This window comes from Phragmites australis, chromosome 15 (genome assembly GCF_958298935.1).
Source record: "Phragmites australis chromosome 15, lpPhrAust1.1, whole genome shotgun sequence".
In the NCBI taxonomy this organism is placed as follows: domain Eukaryota; kingdom Viridiplantae; phylum Streptophyta; class Magnoliopsida; order Poales; family Poaceae; genus Phragmites; species Phragmites australis.
Window position 1 is genome coordinate 5,503,720 of NC_084935.1, and position 20,951 is coordinate 5,524,670.

At 44.8% G+C, this 20,951-nt stretch overlaps 2 protein-coding genes across 2 annotated transcripts; one reads left to right on the forward strand and one right to left on the reverse strand.

The window, feature by feature from the left end:
- The first annotated feature begins 855 nt into the window (after positions 1 to 855).
- Positions 856 to 13,683, forward strand: LOC133893050 (putative zinc finger CCCH domain-containing protein 51). Its single transcript, XM_062334021.1, has 9 exons — positions 856 to 1,061; positions 1,212 to 1,373; positions 1,477 to 1,561; positions 9,629 to 9,768; positions 11,343 to 11,516; positions 11,619 to 11,804; positions 12,476 to 12,558; positions 12,903 to 12,969; positions 13,249 to 13,683. Exons 1-9 carry the CDS (start codon positions 856 to 858, stop codon positions 13,289 to 13,291), a joined length of 1,146 nt encoding a protein of 381 aa, XP_062190005.1. The 3' UTR covers positions 13,292 to 13,683.
- A 1,044-nt stretch (positions 13,684 to 14,727) lies between these two features.
- Positions 14,728 to 18,464, reverse strand: LOC133892596 (transcription termination factor MTERF9, chloroplastic). Its single transcript, XM_062333463.1, has 6 exons — positions 18,084 to 18,464; positions 16,790 to 16,862; positions 16,565 to 16,716; positions 15,784 to 16,473; positions 15,282 to 15,667; positions 14,728 to 15,186 (listed from the first exon to the last, which is right to left on the reverse strand). Exons 1-5 carry the CDS (start codon positions 18,324 to 18,326, stop codon positions 15,335 to 15,337), a joined length of 1,491 nt encoding a protein of 496 aa, XP_062189447.1. The 5' UTR covers positions 18,327 to 18,464; the 3' UTR covers positions 14,728 to 15,186; positions 15,282 to 15,334.
- Between the last annotated feature and the right edge of the window lie 2,487 nt (positions 18,465 to 20,951).

Genomic DNA, 20,951 nt, shown 5'->3' on the forward strand with positions numbered 1-20,951 from the left:
CAAATCTATTATCTTGTTCGTTAATTTTGGAATTAGGAAATGGGAAACACGAATTCGGGCAAATGCTAATTCTTTTCTGTTGTTGGAAGCAGGTGCAAGCATTTCGGTTTCGCGTGCACTACTGCTCTCCATGGTTGCCGTGGTTTACTTCTTGTTCTTTCAACTCCGCCACAGAAGAATAACCTGCATTTTTGGGGAAATCTGAATTTTTTTTTTTGAGAAAATAAGAATCGCCTGCATTTGCTACTGCAAAATCTTGCCTTGCAATGTGTTTTAACAATTTTTTCCTGTGTGCTGCCGGAAGCAAGAAATGAACATAGACGAATGTGTGAGCTCTTTGCGGGATAGGGTCCGGCAGCTTCATCCATGGAACCCCGAAGAGATCGTTGCCTACATCGTCTCACGCAAAACACCTGCGGAGATCAGACAGTATCTACTCGCCTCGGATGACCAAATACGCCCCCTGATCGTTGAGGCGAAGTCTTCCAGTGTACCGCCCATGCAAAAGTTCTCACAGTTTCCCCAACCGCAGCCACCTTCATGGTGGCATGGCTTACCATTCCCCCATTCGCAGCTTCAGTGTCATCCAAGCAGCAGTTTTTACGGCATTCAGGCTCCATTCCCCCCCCCCCCCCCCCATTTGGTCAAATTGGACCATCGTTGCCTCAGTTTCAACCAAGCAGCAATTTTAATGGAATTCAGGCTCCATTTGCTCCCAATGTTCCAATTGGTCCTCGTCATTTCTACCTCTCCAGGGGCTACTGTAAGAAAGGCGAGGACTGTCGTTTTTGCCACGAGTCTGGTTTCCCTGAGATGTAAAACAAGAGTCAAGTTCAAACCCTTGAGTCATTGCCCATGTTGGAGAAGAAGGTCAGAAAGCTCCTGTTTTCGCTGCGACCGCCAAGAGTCCCAATTGAGTCGCTCGCAAATATGTACATCGAGAGGTATGGAAAGCCTCTGCGGATTGAGGGGTCCGGCGCGGAGGGCCAGCAGCATGGCAGGGCTGGTTACAACCTCACGGATCTGCTCATGCGGCTTAACACCACCAGAGTGATAAAGAGGTTCATTCTGATCTTATCTTATGCATCTCAGCTAGTTTTTCTTAAGATAGATGTCTGTTTCTTAGGTTGCATTTTGTCTCTATCATTAACTAGCAAACGGCACAATTTCTCTAAGTGTTTTCATTATGACTACTGCTGTTTCAACTTCAGACAGGGACAGCATTATATTATCCCGGTGGAAGATGCTCCTAAGTTATTGGCTGATGATTTCGAATTGGTGACGCCTCTTGCAAGCAATGGTTCTAACAAGATTTATCTTAATTTCGAGCCTAAAAGCGCATTCACTAAACAAGATGCTTGGGACTACTTCAGGTATTGTCTTCTGACTTTAGTGTCTGGTGAATTTTGACATGAAGCCTCTCCCTGGTATGTCTTTATGCAGCTGTAAATAATATTACCATGATATTTTTGCCAGCCGGTACGGTCCTGTCCATGATGTGCGAATTCCACTTCGGCAGAAACGCATGTTCGGTTATGTGAGCTTTCTGTACCCCGAGACAGTAAAACAAATCTTATCAGAAAGGAGTCCGAGCACCCCTCACTTAATCTGTGGATATCAAGTTTTCGTTAAACCCTGCAAGGAAAAACATGAATTAGAGTAAGGATCTAATACTTGGTTATTTTCTGTTGCTTGTTGTTTGCATATTGTACTGCCGCAAAATTAGACCACTACAATTTCCCGTTAAAATTATAGCTCATGTACGGTTTTAGCATGTTTACGCCTACACGAGCCATTTTATAAAAAACCTTATACTGCCTTTCTTCAAAATTTCCAAATTGTTATTGGCTAAAGACCATTCGAATAGTTTGATAGTTGTTGCAGGGTTTTGATTTAGCAAAAAGTATAGTGAAGACCAAAGCTCCTGATTGGCACACCGCATCAGCGCAATTTTACATTAAATCTTCCATCGTTCCTTCCCTCAGCTCTTGATCTGGATGTGCTGGAACTGCCGTTCAATGAGTGGGAGGTGTGGCAAACGATCAAGCAGATGCCGTCGGACAAGGCGTCGAGACCGGACGGGTTTACGGGACGCTTCTACAAAGAGTGTTGGTATATGATCAGGGAAGACGTCATGACAGCGCTGCATGCAGTATTTCCGGCCCATAAGCTTGGCGCTTTGGGGGAGATGACAGGCCCTTGCACCTTCTGCATTCGGCTCTCATGGTTCTGATTCCCAAAGCGCCAGACGTTGAGTAAGTGAAGGATTTCCGGCCCATAAGCTTTGTGCATAGCTTCGCCAAGCTAGTTACTAAGATTCTGGCTAATCGCCTTGCTTCTAAACTAACATTGATGGTTTCCGTGAACCAAAGTGCTTTCATCAGAGGCCATTGCATCCATGACAACTTCTTCCTCGTTTAGCAGATGGCCAAGTATCTCTACAATCAAAGGAAGCCTCGGATTCTACTCAAACTCGATATCACGACGTATGATACTCGACTCATTCATCCATTATCCGAAAATGTGGTTGTACGATGCTTAAACAATACAAGCGGTCTATGGTATCCGGGTTCCATTCCCGACCTACTCCTAGCACCGTCAACATCTTGTCTCATCTCACATCTCATAGATTCTATATCATTATTATTGTAATTGTAAATAATAAGTAAGTCCTAAGCTCACGAACAGTGATTGAACCATCGCTCGACTTCTACCAAGGATCTATGCGTTGCTAAGCGTTTTGAAGAACTCTTAAGTTAGATATCAACATGTTACCAAGGCGACAACGATAAGGATAATCAACAATTTCAAGGTAGAAATAATGCATTCAACATAGGTTCTACCCATATAAGCCCTACAATGACTCGCTAAACATACCTAAGCAATGACTTGTCAATTTAGACCACATTCAATTCAACTAAAATGGTGCAATATGCTTAGATACTTGCATTGCTCCTCTAGCGGTTGACTGATATTGCCCGCACAGCACTCACAAAACAATGGTAGCTCGACGTAGCCTTCACTCGCTTGGACTGTAGGCGCAACATTCTCTAAACGAATCAAGAATGCATTGCATAAACAAAATGAACGATGGAGAAATATGCAAATGATGCATGCTTGGATAATAATAGAGCGACGGGTTTCAAAAACATATGCAAAAGACCATCAAAAGTTTAAAACCCCAGACAAGATAACCTAAGTACACATAGCCTTGAATGGCTAGCGGTCAGATCGACATACAAGTTGCAGTCAGAACGTGAGCGTGCAGAGAGTTTAGGGCCCTGACAGTCAGACCGAAGGCATGGTGGTAGTCAGATCGCCGACCAACGGTTAGACCGGCCATAATGCTAGTTTGACTCCTAAATTCAGGTATTTTGAACCGACCTACTGGCGTTCAGACCGGCTCTACTGGTGGTCAGACTGCCAGACCCTATCGGCAACACCTTCACGGGGTCACCGGCAAGGAGTCCGGTGAAACCTTCAATGACAAAGGGCACCAAAATACTCCATAGGACTAAGTGAACATTCTATGATTGTTTAAATGACATGCACGGTCGAACATGTAAAACTCCCCAAATGTTTCACAACGAAAATTGAAACGGCGATCGCCTAGGGTTAGGAAACAATGGGAAAACAGTAAGGGGATATTTACCTCGACGTAGTGGAATTTGTATTAGATCGGAATCCTCCAGGGAAGCTTTGATCCACCGATTTGACTCCTGGATGGTGAATGAACTAGAGGAGGAAGAAACAGCGAGGAAACCCCTCCGGCGAGGAGGAAAGGGGGAAGAAGCTCGGGGAAGTCCTCTGGGAAGCTCGTGGGAGTCCCCAACTCCGATCTCCGGCTGTCAACATGTCGATTTGGAGCTCTCTCTCTCACTCTCTAGGGTTTGTTGGAATGAGAGAGTGAATGATAGGGAGAGAGAGGAGTGAGAGAGGCGATCAACCACTTAAGGGAGTCTCTGTGTGCTAGCGGTCAGACCATGGGAAGGGTCGGTCATACTGTGGGAAGACCATGTGCCAAGCCTACGTGGTTGTCCACCTGGCGATCGGACCGCGGTTGAGCTCTGTTAGACCACAAGAAGGGTTTTTGCTTAATTTTGTTATAATTTTCCTCTCTTTTCTTTCATCTTTCTATTCTTTTCCCCAAGGTATTTAGCGTCTTTCTATCTCTTACTATACCATTTTCACTCCCGAAATATCCAAAATAATAACTAATCGCATAAAATATAGCGCCATGATGATTATGCATGCTTGGTCCTGTAATTAGCATTTTGGGATGTCATAACAGGGGAAATGCAAAGAGACGGTTTGGGTAGGGTTTTTTGGGTGCCAGGAGTGAGCGTGGGGTGCGAGGGAGGGATCTCCGTGCTCGGCTTGGCCGGTGAGGCACCATCGGCGGTCGGCGACAGAGGCGGGGGCCAGCGGCCATGGTGGCTCGGGAGGGAGGGGGAAGGGTTAGGTAGAGGCACGAGAAAGGTGAAGGATGGTCTGGTGAATCTCGCTGTGGGGCCTAATTGGTCGGCGGTGGTCTCTGATGATGGATTAACAGCGGTTGTCTTTGGAGGGAAAAACAATGAGAGAGAGAGAGAGTAGTGGAGGGCGGAGCTTGCCTCGGTGTTTGGCGGTGAGGTGCGAAAGGCGAACGACGGGGCCTTTATAGCCGTGCGAGGGCTGCAACGGCCGGTGGTGGGGTCCAACGGTGGAGCTTCGTGTGCGGTACAATATGTGATGGGTTGTCAACGGCAACAGGACACGGCGATGCAGTGGCTTTGGACGCGTGCAATGTGGGTGGAAAAGTCAGCACGACAACCAAGATGGCAGTGGCTTTTCCACGCGTGCGTGCTCACACCTGTGAGGTTTTCGGATGATGTTGTCGCACGGCGCCAGAGGAAGAGGAGCGGTGAGGCGGCGGTGTAGACAACGACTTCATCATCGGCACAGGGCAGAATTTTGATGGGTGGCAGAGTTATGCGGGTGGCATTGTCACGGCTTTGGCGACGGGGCCAGTGGCTGGCGAGCCAGAGGGGAAAGAGATAAATAAAGGAGAGATGAAAAGGTTTTGAAATTTTGTTTGGATTTGTTATCCTTGAAAGGATTTGCTGATTTCAAATTCACTAAAATTTTGGGATGTTACACATAGTTAACTAGATCTCATAGCATAGAAAAACAACAAACTAACCTTAGAAATGTCTGTCCAATTATAGCCCTAGGCCCTAGCAATTGATGCTCCCAACAATGGATGACCGCAGCATCCAAATCAACTGGCCAAAAAGGAAAATGTTGATATTAGCCTCTCTCGACGAGCACCATTGAGGATGCAAAGTCAGAGGATCTGCTTCCACGCACACACCACTACGCTCATATACTTTAAGCCGATGATCTATTAAATCAGGTCACACTTTTTCCATTTTCAAGTCTACTTATCAAGTGATTTTGTTTAAAAGGTTTTAACATGTTTAACTAGACATAAATAGTCACTAGGATAAATATCATGCCTTTTAATAGTGAAGAGTTTATTTAAAAATGCAAAAATGTTGCATTCCAGAAAAAGTGAAAATACTTGTTTGACCAAATCTGAAGTTGTAACACGTTGGAGACCACCACAAGTCTGGAGTGTCACTGAACCAACCTACAAGATCACCAAACCTAAAAAATATTTGCAGCACCTCCATTGCATCTAGATGTATAACTGACTAATCACCAAAGAGAAAGAGAGAGATATCATCACACTAATAGAAATAAACATTCTAGTAGAACTAGGAACAAATCTCTATCATACATCCATGCTACAACGAGACAGACATATCGCACAACAACTAAGATACATCAAACTGACATTACAACCAAAAAGACAAAAAAGTGGAGGTGATTTGTGCCAAGTCATGCAGCTACCCATCTCGCATACTCGATATCACCTTAAGACACGCCTGGAAAGATAGAAAGGGTAAGATTCGAAAATCTCAGCAAGTGAATTGTTTTAATAAGCTATTTAGCTACCGTTGATTAAACATTCATCTTTAACAAAGGTAATACGCTGAACAGGTTAACAATATCTAAAAACCATAATTAAGCATGTCAATACAATATCAACCACATATTATCATCTACTAGCTATGATTTACCACCATAGTACCATAAAAAACGGTAGTAAAAACTTCCTTGTAATACTAAGAGACAATATCGATGTAATTTAAGTAAAGATATTCACATGAATGTATATGTATGCTTATGTCATGTTCTTTCTCACCCTTACCCTTCTCAAATAACATAAGGGTATACATAGTACCCCTTCTACAAGGGTAACATATGGTGCTATACCGATACGATCATGGCCATAAGATGGTAACATAACTTTCAATGCATGAAATACATATGTATGGCATGTTTCATGCATAGCCAATAACATAAGTTCCAAGATATGCGTAATACTTCAAGAATTACATACTATAGTAAAAAACAATTGCGCAGCAACGTATCTCACTTGCTTCAATTCTTAGTTCAAGATTCAAGTAAACTACAGAAAAGTAGATATTAAGGCATCAAGTTCATGCATAATCGAAAGACATAACTTCAACATAGGTATACACACCATGCTTCGCATACGAGTAATATAAAATGTAAGAAAGAAGACATATCTCTCTTCCTTTACCTCATAATGGAGAGAAAACATCCAAACCTTCATAAGGCATAAAGCAAATAATGTGCTCACATTTAATTTGATAAATTATTAGTAAGTGCAGCTGTCGGAGGGTTAACTCCTGTCGCAGGGATCCTGAGGGACCCCTTTTTAGAGATTCGGCCGGGGGGATGATCCTGAATATGTTTGCCGGAGAAATAAATGGGTATAAATGCGATGGCCGGTGGGGTGAAATGATCTAGTGCGGAACGAAATAAATGCACTGGGGTTTAGACAAGTTCGGGCCGCACAGAGGCGTAACACCCTACTCCTGTATGGATACTACAAATGCCCTGAGAATGTTCCTCAAGGATGTTGCTGGTTACAAGAATGTTTGTCTATCCTAGAGCCTAGGGCTCCTTGTTCTTCGGTCTGTGTGTATCTGTTGGCTTTTGGGTGCTCTTGGGCTTGTCGATCTTCTCTACTCTTCTCTACTCACTTCTCCTGGGATTTTCCCACTTCCCAGAGATTGTCTAACTTGTCGAGCTTGTTCAGATATTGTTTTTCGCCTGTTCCGATCTTGTCTTTGTCCGTGCTGCCGGCTGCTTTAAATACCCGCCGGTAGTAGCGTGCCCCGAACGGGAGGGCACGAGTTACAAGGCACCATAAATGGAAAGGGCGTCATCATAGCCTCTGTGCAAAGTGACCGGGGGTGAAAAAAGCACCCCGCGCCCGGTCATCCATCACCATAAATGCACTGGCAACGGGCGCCATGGAGAAGGCCCGCCGGGCAGCCGCAGAGCGGCCCGGCGTGCCTGCCCTGTCTTGTTCTCCTGCCACAGCAGCGCGGCAGACGGAACGCCTCGGCCCTCACGACGTTATCCCGAGACGTGCCGAATGGCACGGGATGGGACCCGTGCATTTAATGTCCCCACGCCCTTCTACCAGAATGTGGCAGGAACTGACACCGACCGTGGCGGGAGCAGTTGGAGGTGACAGGCCACGCACGCTCTTAAATGCGGCCTCGGGCCTTTGACTAGCTGACACCTCATCAGTGGGCCCCTGTGGGGGCCACTGTTAGGGGGCTTCCTGGGTCGTCGGGGAACCGAGTGCTCAGGGGTCACTGTTCACCTCCCCGAGCACTCTCTCCCGAGAATGCCCTTCCTCAGTCCTCGGGAAACCGAGTGCTCGGGGGTTACTGTTCACCTCCCCGATCACTCTCTCCCGGGCATGCTTGTACGGATCCTCGGGGGACCAAGTGCTCGGGGGCCGCTGCACGCAGCCCCGAGCACTCTCTCCCGGAACTTCCTTCAGTGGGTCCTCGGGATACTTGGGTGCCCAGGGGGCCACCGCTCGCGGCCCCGGCACACTTCTTCCGGTACTTAGCTTTCCTGATCGTCGGGGGACTCGGGTGCTCAGGGGTCACCGTATACCTCCCCGAGCACTTTCTTCCCGGCACTTAGACTTCGCAGATTATCGGGGAACCTGGGTACTCGGGGACCACTTACCGTGGCCCCGAGCGCCCTCTCCCGGGACTTAATCTTTTTTACCTTGTGGAGGAGACCCCGCGGAATGACGCCACGTGGCGGATTGCTGGCCTGGCCTCGGGATTCGGGGACCCCCAGTTCCTGATTCACCGACAGCAGCAATTAAAAAATGAAGATGGTCAAATAACAAGTTAAAATATAGCCATCCGTTACATTCACTTGCCTTCACCGATGACGAAGACGGGAACTAGCTACATTATAAAGCGGCACCATCTGAACAAGTGCATAAATTAGTACCAAAATATCACAACAACAAAATAAAAAAGAGACACTATCCTACGCCTAAAAACCCCGTGAACACAACAATCAAGATTTACATAAAAACATCTACCACTAAGCTTGCAAGATGCCGAGTGAGAACTTTAACTAACAGGGTCAAAGATCAAAAAAGAAAGCAACGACACGCAGATTAACTCTCACCAGGCGACAACACTGATTTAATAATTACTCTCAAACCGATTAACCAAAAAAGAATAAGACTAACACCAACGGAGAGCTATCGACGTGGACTACAACTTCCATTTTAACCATATGGTTAAATTTGGCACCTATTAAATCTCAATTTCTAATTAATCAATGCACGCTAAACAGATCATCGAAATACTAATCCGATGGCGGAATCGATCGTCCTCATACATCTACAAGTTTCTAAGGACTAATAAAAGTCACATTCGTGACGAGAAAGTTGAATCGACGATAAATTCGGTAATTCCCACGAAAATCACTCCTCTTTCCTCCTCGTACTTCTTCTTTCTTTCTTTCTTCTTTTCCTTTTCTTCTTGCTCGGCTGGCCCCTTGCCTCCCACCCGCTCCCGCTCCCCTCTCTCTGGCTGGTGACAGCAAGCGTAAGCAATACTGTGTGGTGCCTCGGCACAGGCAAGCGACAGCGACATAATGCAGGCGGGCGACAGCGGCATGGCGCGGTTGGGTGGGCGATGAGCTACCGCCGGTGGCTAGTTGGTAGCGGCTAGGGTTCTGAGGAATGTGGCGCTAGGGTAGTCAAGAGAAATGAGTGATCCGGGTGGTGATTGATACCACTCAATCTAATCTCTTTCTTTTTTATTTTTTTTATTTTCATCCAAAGATCAGTGTCTAAATGATATGTTAAATAGTAAAATAAAATCGACACATCCACAATCTTTAATCTTCCATCCAAACAACATATAAAAATCAAAATTGACCCTCACACGGGCCCACAGTCAACATCCGAAATTCTAAAAATTCTTAGGTTATTACAGAAGTTGATGGAAAAACCCCTCTACCCCAAAGCGGCCGACCAGCTTGGCTAGCCCGTTCCACTTCCACAGAGCCGCCCCTGCGCACGGCGATATAAACCCTCACCCCCCCCCCCCCCCCCGGCCCGCTTCCAAGAGTTTAGAGAAGAACACCAACTGGCAAAGGCTAACCATCCCAACCCGGGGCAAGCAAATTGCCATCCACGAGCTGAGTCCCAAATCCGTAGCGAGCCTGCGCGCGCGGCGTACGGCCTTGGTGTTCCCGCCCCTATAAAGCTCCCTCGCGCCGCTCTGGTTCTCCCTCTCCTCAGTCCTCCCCTTCGTTGCCTGGCGTCGCATGGTGCTGTGCTTCCCGGAGGAAGACGAGGTTAGTGCATTGGGATTACAAAGAACTACTCTCCGCTCTATCTTGTCTTAGCTTGATGAGTTCTTGCGGGGGTTCTTGGACAATCTTGAACAACCGAAGCGGTTTTGGTGGGCTTTGGTTGAGTTCTAGAGGCGGGTTCTTGGAGCGCTAGGACGGTTCTTGGTCGCGGATGCGCTAGTTTATCTTGTGTTTCCTCTTGTTCTATTCTTGCGGCGGTTCGTGTTTTATCTGGCTCGATTTGAGTATTAGGTTCCAGTGAGCTTTGGTTGGATTCTGGAGACGGATTGTTTGAAAGAATAGTTCTTGATCATGGGTCCGTTCTTGCATGTTGGAAATTTTGGCGTGTTTCGTGGCGATTAGTGTTGCTGATTCTTGCTAGTAAAGACCCAATTCGTTCTTTTCTTCGTTTAATTTGGAATTACGAAATGGGGAAAGACGAATTCGCGCAAATGCTGGTTCTTTACTTGTTGGGTGGACGTAGAGAATGAAGCAAAATTTTCATTTTCGCGTGCATTACCGTTCCTCATTTCTGCCGTGGTAGTGGTTTACTTCTTGTTCTTTCAACTTTCGACAAAAGAATCGCCTGCGTTTGCTATTGCGTAATCTTGCTCTGCAATGAGTTCCAACTTCCAACATCTTGTTCTTGCTGAAGGAGACAAGAAATGGATATAAAGGAATGTGAGAGGTTGTTGCTGAATAAGATCCGTCAGATTGATCCACAGAACGCCGAGGAGATCGTTGGATACATCGTCTCAAGCAAACCTTTGGAGATCCTACGGTATTCAGCCGCCTCGGATGACCAAATATACTCTCTGATTGCTGAGGCGATGACTTTCATTGCACCCCACTCGCAACAATTCCCACAGCTACCCCCACTGCAACCACCTTCATGGAATCAGCCTCAGTTTTATCCAGGCAGCAGTTCTCATAGAAATCAGGCTCCAGTTCCCCCCATTGGTCAAATCGGACCATTGCACCATGGGTATCCTTGGTTTTATCCAAGCAGCAGTTTTCAGGGAATTCAGGCTATATTTTCCCCCACTGGTCCAACTGGAGCTTTTCAGAGCTCATTTCCTGAATTCATTGGCTCATGGGAGCATTTCCAGTCTTCGAGCACCCCAGGTGGTGGCATGCCAAGTAACCATTTCCTGAATTCATTGGCTCATGTTGGGGAAGTTCACACCCTTGAGTCATTGCCCATGTTGGGGAAGGAGATCAGAGAGATCTTGTTTTCGCTGCGACCACCAAGAGCCCCAATTAAGCATCTGGCAAATATGTACAATCAGAGGTATGGAAAGCCTCTGCTGATTGAGGGATTCCCATGGGAGGGCCAGCAGAATGGGAAGGATGGTTGCAGCCTCAAACGTGTGCTTGAGCAGATTAACACCATCAGACTGATCAAGAGGTTTCTTTTGATCTTACGCAGCGTAGTCCTTTCGAAGAAAATCTTATGCATCTCTGCTATTCATAATTTAGATGTTTGTTCTCAGTTTGCATAATGTCTCTTTCATAATAACACAATTGTTTTATTTTTCTTAGCGTTCTGATTATGAGTCCTGTTTTTTGAACTTCAGACATAGACAGCATTGGATAGTTCCGGTTGAAGATGCTTACAAGTTGGGCGGCTCACGACCAGCTGATGATTCCACATTGGTGCTTGCCTCTGCTAACAGTGGATCTAAATTGATTTTTATCCACTTCTTTCCTGAAAGCACATTCACTTTCATTGATGCTCAGAACTACTTCAGGTATTGCTATCTAATTTAGTACTAGGTGCATTTTGATATAAAGCATCTATATGTTATGTTATTATGTAGTTGTAAATAATATTACCATAATATTTCTGCCAGGACGTACGGGCCTGTCACTTATGTGCATATTCCACGTCCGGCGACAGGGCGAAAGTTTGGTTTTGTGAGCTTCAGGTTCCCCGAGACTGTAGAACTGATCTTATCAGAAAGGACTGAACGGACCCCTCACTTCATCTGTGGACAACCAGTTTTTGTTGAGCCCTACAAGGAAAAACATGAACGAGAGTAAGTATCTGATACTTGGTTGTTTTCTTTTGCTTGCTGCTTGCATATTGTACTAGTACGTAGTGAAAACCTACTACTAACAGTTTACCAATTTCCATTAAAACGATAGCATATATATGGTTTAGTAAGTTCATGCCTAGAATCTTACTATTAACTGTGGTCGAAATTTTGCATGAGCTGTTTATAAGTGCTCCAGTTTTTGAAGATTTGTTGGAGGGTTTGTTTATTGAAAAGTATAGTGAAGTTCAAGGTCCCTTTTTGCATGACACTGGGAACTTTGTTGCTTGTTAGAACTCGGTATCCATTTGGAAGTTGGAACATGTGAGCTCCAGAGCTTGATTTTCAAGCTTGGTTGTCTGTTACCATGTATTCTCCCTGTTGACAGCGTTGCACGCTATTGTAAACTTACTAGCCTTTCTTGCTGTCCAAAGTTACAATCTAATATTTGTGTATCGATATGGTTTTCTTGGATTTGTTTGTTTTGTCATTATGGGTACTTGAAGATAGGTTTCCTAACTTATGCGGAACTAGTTTGGTGTTGGTACACTTTTTTTGTTACCTTTGTGCAATTCAGTTCTCCTCTCTTTTGTTTACAAGTTCAGGAATTAAGGCATTTTGTTTTGCATTTTGAAACTTTGAATGCTCAAGCTTCCAATGTGTTGAAAATATAGGAAGTTCGCTCAGGAAGATGCCCATTCTAACTCTGGTGCACAGATGGCGTCAGAAGCCGTTGTCATTCATGAGCCTCATAAAGGTGAGTACTGACTAAAAACTCTGTTTTGTGTCAATGGCAAAGCTAGAGCCAAAATCACGGTGGTGCACCTCTTCACTAGCAACATATACAATTTCAGACGATATACCCCAGGACCAGAGTAGATGATTTTGTACTTCACAGTAGTGCATATGCACCACCATACCATAACCTAGAGCCACCCTGCTTCGTCGTCAACATATAACCTATCTATTCAATCTGTTAATAAAGAAGGTCCTTCACAAGATATTCATATGGAATTTATACTTTGTTTATTCTTGTATTTTTGCTGCACCTTTTCCAGTTCTTTTAACTTTTAAGCTTACTTGATTCTGTAAATCTTCTAGGTGACACTACAGCAGAATCGTCACATGCTCCAGATCGTTTGGATGAGGCATCAGAGGCTCAAAATAGGTGAGTTTTTCTGTTTAAGTTAGTAGGTTCAGCTATCTTCTATTGACTTCTAGGATGCTTTATTGATCTGATGGGCACTTTAGTCTTTATGCAAAATAGAAAATTTGAAGTCAATGCAATTAGCCATTAAGAACTTTCATCGGGTTATCCTTGCCCAAGTTCTAATTATTTTGGAATTGGAGGGAGCACTTCGGATGCTGCTGCACTGTTTTACATCCTCTCTTTTGTTCCCGTAATTAATCTGGCTGCAACATCTGAACCGTGCAAACCATTTTGCAGTGATGACTTCGGGCTTCCAGATAACCTTGATATCGACTACTGAGAGGAAGCATCGCACCACGATCAAATGACCAGCAGAATGTACATTGCCATAGGATCAGAAGCGCTAAGCGATCTCAGATCAGTGGCTTTGAGACTATACTGTAGATTATGTACATATTCTTCAGATGTAGTTCACTGTGCAATCAACAAAAGGACAGGACAGGAAGCATTTTCCTTAGTTTGGTCGAGTCATACAAAATCAATTTTGACTTGCTGATACATCTTATAGAAATGGTATGCATCCAGGCATAGTTGAAGTAGGCTTTATAGAAAGGTTATTCTACAATTCATCGTAAAGCTCTGCAATCTAGTCCAAGATGGGAATAATACTTGCATGTCTCACTCTGAGAAAAGAATAATCTATAATGCACCTATTCATTTGTTTTTGTTGTGATAATGTTCCGGGTCTTGCTTACCTACTGAATCTCCAATTGTTGGATGTTGCATGGGATGGCGCTTACTGCTTCAACAAATGGTCCATGATCTGCTTACCTCTTAGACATCCATGACTGTATGATATGTTGGCATATCTGAGCTCAAGAGGGGTCTTCGTTTCTGTTTGTGCCAGTCACCATATATGCCAAAAGTTGTGAATGTCGCATCGATTTCACTATTTCACCCAAAATAAGTTTTTCTTTCTTTCTGCTTGAAGAGGAAAGCAGGTGATTTGATAACTCTTTTCGCCTTTACAGCCCTTTTTTTTCTAGGCCTGGACTAGACATTTTCCTGTGCCGATAGAGTTTCATGTTCTCGCCGGTTCTATTTGTTGGAAAGATTGTCATTTTGGTTTTTTGGAAAGTCAAAACAAATTTGGCTGTTTTGGACGGCACATACTGGAGCCAACATATTGTCTCGCGACTCGAAGCATTCTGCCGAAATCCTATGAAATGAGCCTTAGCAATATCTGCCTGTGCCACACTACAAAATTAGCACCAGTGAAGAAAAATCAGTGAGTTTGACTAGTACATTTCCAGTAACATTGGGAACCCTGAGTTAAACAATAACCAACTGATTCCAGAATATTCCTTTTTGATTGAGGTAGGAGCTCTGCCTATTTTGTTGAGAAAGGAGGCAGAGTTGAGTTTAAATTACAACTAAAAACAGGATATTACTGAAAATGAGACGCCTAGACTGGCCTTCGACTACTACCCAAGTACTGTGGCAATTTCGACAATAACACCTGGTACATCGGTTATTCAACAGCCACCACCTGGCCGATCAAGGATCGATGTTAAAAGCTATTCGCCCACTGATTTCTACCTTCCCTGATCTTTTAGAGCCACTTGTAGCCTTGTGGTGAAATTAGCTCTTCTCCTTGAAAGACTCCAGTCCTTTTACTTCCATAGGTTCCATTCCCCGGCCCAGAATGTAAAGACAATAGCTATACTATAGTGTATGATTAGGCTGTACAAAAGAAAATCAAGAGCTAACAAACGGTACAGCATAAAGAGTTCTTTTAATGAAACAACCTTGAAAACGTAGGATGTACAAGCAGGTATTGTAATTCACAGTAACAAGCCTTACGAAAAAGAAAGCACAAAGGTTAACCGCATTACAGAATTACATCAGCACAGAAGGCTGCCTGCAATGGCCCTCTTACACAATTAGGCTACGATTTTCTAAACATAGCATTCTGTTCAGCATTTGTAGTTAATATTAACTAGCAATACAGGTGAGATACCCCTGGAACTAAATAACCAAATGTCTGCCAACCATTCTGGCATATTGCTGTTCTTTTAGATCCATTTGCAATTGATGGGGAATCCGATGAAAACTTTACACCATGTAAAAGGAGGCAATATGAACAATACAATGTAAGCTGTAGTCAGTGACATGGATGTGATGTATTATAAACCCACTGATCATTGAGTATCAGGTCAGCGACCAAGGCAATTCCTGAAAACAGTGAACCAATCAGCATTACTATGGAAAACAACTGTCCAAATAAACCCAAAAAAAACAGAAAGAACTGTGTAGAATAATCATCTTACAGTGAGGAGCGCAGGCTCAAAAGCAACCCATTTCCCACCCACCAGCTAGGCATCTACCATCTTGAGGTTAATGTTTTCCTTCCAGACTTCTCTGCAAAACCTGTCAGCAGCAAGCTCTGCCTAAATGTATGGTATTTCTCTAAGCTGGTCCCAGCCCACCGCTGGCAAAAACGCTCATCTGTAGGCACAAAGGAGCTCAAAGGAAATGGACCCTTTGGAGCTTTCTTCAATGAAATGAGAAATCGGTGGCGGGGACGAATTCTCTGATCAAGAGACAAGCTCAAGTACATAGGATATTTTGTTAAGGATTGAACTTCGTTCTTAAGGTCATTAACCAAGTAAAGATACTTTGGCTTGAGATTTTCCTCCAAGGACAAAGATAACACCTGAAAAAGAAGCATGGAAGGTACATCTACCATGAGACACACGTAAATTGAACAACAAAGACAATTGTAAGGCAAGAACAAAAGAATGGTGGATAATAACATGAATGAGGTAATACCTGAGTAAGACTTGTCAATACTTTGAGAATATCGGAGTTTCTCATGCCAATGCTTCTCAGGAAATTGATCCTAGGCAAGATTCCATCCTCAATGCTGTAATGAAGCAGCTGAGGGTGCTTTGTGACCATCTTAACAATGTTATGTTTGGGAGCACCCAGTTCTTTTGACAGAAAAAGTGATCTAGACTTCCATGCACTATCAATTCTCTGGACCAGAATCTGTGGGCTTAGCTGCACTACTTTGCCCACATCACTCTCCTCAATACCTACTTCCTCAATCAGATACCTTATAGTTGGTTTCAGAGACTGCTCCACACTGTAAGAAAAGAACGAGGGAGCAGCAGAAATAATTTGCCCTATGCGTGCACTTGGAACACCAATGCTCTCCAGAAAAGCAACATGAGACTTCAGATTGCTAAGAGTGTATTCCAAAATCTGTGGTTGTCTAACCAGTATCCTCTTCATATCCTTGCTTTTAACACCAGAACTTAGCAGGAACTCCAACCTTTCTTCTGCAGAAGCTTGACTGATTTGGAAGCAGGCCATGTGTCTCTCATAGATGTAAGTAAAATGAGACTCCTTCAGTCCAAACGTGCACAAGTAATCAATCAGTGGTAACCATTTACCATCAAATTCGTATTCTTCTTGCAGTTTCTGGAACACACTTCGAGAAATGCTTTCATTTTTTAACTGCAACAACAAACCATTGTCAGTCAGTGCACCTTAACTAAAGAATATGGACAAGGTACATGTACATGCTGAATCATCATTAGTGATGTACCTCTACTTCACTGTCCATGTCCATAAGACCTGTTGACGATCTTCCTGCTTTACTCCTGGGATGCTGGGAATTATTTTTTTCTGGACCGTATTTATCACGAGTTTTAGGTTGCCTTCCTTCCCACTTTTCTTTTATCAGTGGAGTTTGCAGTCCTGAAGTATTAGAGTTTTAATACGAAGCCAGTAACCACTGGTTTTCAGGGATTTTACTTAGCTTTAGAGATACCTGGTCTATTGCTTGGAGCACGCGGGCTCTTTGAATAAAGTACACCAGGATATTCCAAACCCGACAAATCATCCTGAAAGGAGCAACAGACTACAAGTAAGGTAGGAAATGTGGTATACTACCAGTCGTGAGATTCCAATGTTTTGTTCTATGAGAAAATAAACTGAAGAAAAATACAGAACAATTGTCTTCTATCTAAGTGAACATCCGACTATTCGTGTAAGTAAAATTCAATACCCAGGGATATAATATTATTGCATAATCAAATCAACATGTGCCCTGCACTCCTGCAGTTTCTCAGTTAAGCATTCAGGGTTTGGGAACATAGTGACGAAGTAATTTATCAGCAGTACATACATGTGAGTTTTTTATTGCAGGGATATGCATATGGATTTTACTGGACTAAATTTAGTAAATATGTGTTGTTGATCTGCTAACGAGATTCAGAAAACCTTTAGCTAACCCTCTGAGTCTATGGTGTTATGTCATACCGCAGGGTGATATGATTACTTTTATTCAATGAAGCCTAGAATGTTTGCAACATGAGCTATGGAGAACATCAGTTATTCAAATGAATTAATAAGCATGGTAGCACTTGATGCAACAGCATAACCAGGAAGCTGGAGAAGTTTAGAACAAGGGCTCCCTTAGAACAATGGTTTTGATCCACCCTTTGAAGAAACTATTGGACCTAATTTTTTCTTTTTGTAACATAGGAGTTGGAAGAACACTAAAAACACACATCCAAACACCAAACATCCACCATAGGCCAGATTGCTCATGCTTTGATGACTACAGCATGTTGATGCAGACTTTTGACGAAAATCAACCAGATCTTAACCGATAAATGTCAACCTTGCCAGTCCATATGGTGCCTATATAACCTGGTGAAGCGTGGGAGATAGAGTCCAACATTGAACAGAGACAGAAAATAATCAGTGCAATCAATTATACACCTGAACTACATGTTACAAGGGGAAAAAATTTCTTGAGGAGGCACCACATCAATAAGTGAATCTCCTTGCCCGTGTATGCCAAAGTAGAAGTGGCACAAAGACAGCTTACCTTACAAGCCCACTAGATTTTAGCCAATTGTTCAATCCTAGTATGCCCATTCAAGCAACATCCGTATGGTTCATTCAGCTACCTATGTAAATTACGCACCTAAAGTACAAATGCGCAGAACCTTATTGTGATGTTAATATCTGAGCATCGAGCAGTGTTCATATCAGGTCAGCGTATTTAGAAGACAAAAGGTTAGCGACGGTTACTGGCAATGGGGTTGGTTCCTCACATCGGTCTCGTAGCCCTCGTCATCCTCGACTTCCTCCTCCTCCTCCTCGTCGAAGTCGTAGTAGGGGTTCCGGGAGCGCCGGGCGCGGCGGTTGGGCTTGACGAGCCGCACGTTGCTCTGGAGCGAGAACGCGCTGCCGTGCCTGGCGGTAGCGGAAGCACCGCGGGTCGGGGCGACGGGAGAAGGGAGGAGGAAGCAGGGGCGGACGGCGGCGAGCCGCGGCGGCGGAAGCTGCAGCGCCATGGGGCAGGGGAGTGAGTGAGGCGTACGGCGGCCTTCGATCTTTTTGGACGTTTATCTGCGGAGGTGGGGGATCGATTGGGGTTTGGATGAGGACGAAGGAAGAATCTTTGCGGGCGGACTACGTGGAGCTGCGCGGGCAGCGGAATCGCGCAGGGGAGGAGGGGACGAGGCGTTTAAGGCCACTGGGCCGGGCCGGTAGGTTGACAGGCACGCAAAGCTCGTTTTTGGAGATTTTTTAATATAATTTTAAATAAAAAATTACAAATATATATGTCTATTTTGAAAAATTATAAATTTAGATACATGTGGCCTGTTGCAAGAGCGAAATGTGTCTTGACGCCTTTTCAACAAGGACAAATTTAAAATAAAAAATATTACGTTCTAATACTTTAAAATTCAAAATACTATCGAAATAATTATGAAAAAAATTCTATCATGCAGAGGATGCTATCATTTACCTTTTAAAAAAATTCGAACAAAATATGACTAGTTCAATGAGAGAAAAAACAACTTTTTGTGGGACGTGGTGATGGTATAGACTAACGTGAAGAGGTGTGGCCTCAAGGCTTTAGTAGGCCTAGTTTGTTACAAATCTACTTTGAAAAAGGATCTTGGACAAAATGATGAAGCTTGCTCCGAAATATATCTGCGCTCATGACGTGGGCTGCAAAAGTTTAAAAACAATGGTTGGATTAATTTTTTTATAATGGAATGAACTGTATACCGGTCTCTACGTCCGAAAAGTACGCAGCGTCATAGCTATTGTTATTACAAAGTTTAGCCATAGGCTAGAGAAAGGTAAATCCAACAAATAACCAATGTTCGCGACAAGTAACAATGTCAAGTAGTATTAAATCACATAGTATATTGATAAACCTCTGGCCATGTTTGATGAAAATATCCATATTATTGGTCTCCAAAATTTGATAAGTCATATGCATTCTATCTCAGCCGCATCGGGGATCTCAGCCGCCACCACTGCTCAGGCGGAATCGGCATCTGTTGCTACCGCCAGTTCCAGAGAACCAGCGATGGGAGGGGTCATTGATCTGTGCACAGCCGCGGGATCCATGGCAGCGATGACTCCCCCGCAGCTGCCCAGGCCACCGCCGGGCGTGGCACTTTGTCACGCCAACAAGAAGTACCCTTCATAAACAAGCGCGCTAGGGAATCGTCAATCACCGAAGCCGAGCTCGACCGAATGGTAGAGGAGGGGAAAATCCCCTCTAAATATGTGGCTCATGTCCCGGAGGGGGAGGTGATCCTGGCCTTGCATGGCCATGAGACCATGGTCTTCGAGACCTTCTTCGACGTGGGCCTCGGCTTCCCGACCGTGCTGCTCCTCAAAGGGGTGCTTTGTTGTTTTCACGTGGAGCTCCCCTAACTTTCTACCAATGCCATCCCCCGCTTGACCATCTTTGAATGGGCCATGAGAGCGAAAGGCCGTGAGGGGTGAGCGGAGCTCTTTGCCATCCTGTATGAAGCAAGCTACCAATCGAAGACCCAGATAGAGGGCAAGGAGATGAAGGCCCTCAACTTCGGCAGCGTGAACTTCCAGCTCTAGTAGGAGTACCAGGGCATGTTCCCAGCGAAGGCTATTAACAAGAGGTGTTACACTGGATGGCTGACGTGATGGTTCTACTATGACATGGGCTCCGGATCCCTCCTTCGCTCAACCAACTAGGACATCCATTATGTTCGTACCCTGGTGGTGGATATTCCTGAGGCTCAACTAGCCTCGCGGGTGGCACTTCTACAGAGGGTGGCCCAGAGGATAAGCATGCATGACCTTGTGAAGGAGTTCACGATGCTACGCATCTGGCCCCTTCACAAGGATTGGGACCACGTCTTTGAGCAAGATGAGAAGTGTGATACATGTGCGTACTCTGGGCCCACCGTCAGCTCCGGTGAATCCTCTCTGTTGTCTAGCTTCGAATCCAAAGATGTGAGATGTTTTTTCTTTTAGGGAATTGTCTAACGCTAGACCAAGCGACTGAGATTGTGGATAAATTTCTTAGCCAGCCCTCCGTTGTGAAGCGTGACCAGCGTAAGGAGCTAGGAGCGGCATAACCGCATCTACGTCAGGAAGCAAGGGCACCAGGTCATTGGTGCAGCGACCTCCACCATTTTTGTGGTCTCGCTATGGGCTCAAGCCCCGTCCAGCCCCATAGGCTCGTGTGCCAGCTAGGTGGCCGAGTCATCCAAGGCCGAGTCAGATGGGGCAAAGTGCCCAAGGCTAGCAACTGACATTGGGTCCGCGGGTGGTGTAATCGAGGACGAGACCTAGCATGGTGGTAGTGACCTTGGGAGGGCTTCGAACCCGGCCAGCCATGGCCATATTAGAGGAGGTGGCAGGCGTCCCTGGATGATTATCTGGCATGGGGAATCGCCAATCCCTTTGACTACGAGGACGTTACGGGTCCTATTAATGTGGTGACCAGCGGTATTGATAAGGCACTTGTGTTTTCCTTCTATTTGTATCATGCCACTTCAGTGCTCGAGGATCCTGACTTTCGTATTTTTTTGGCATTCAGGGGCCGCTGAATTAGACCCAACCTCAGCCTTTCCTCACAAGGTCTTGTCACCCTTGGAGAACTTAATGGCTACTCCAGAGGTGTTTGTTGC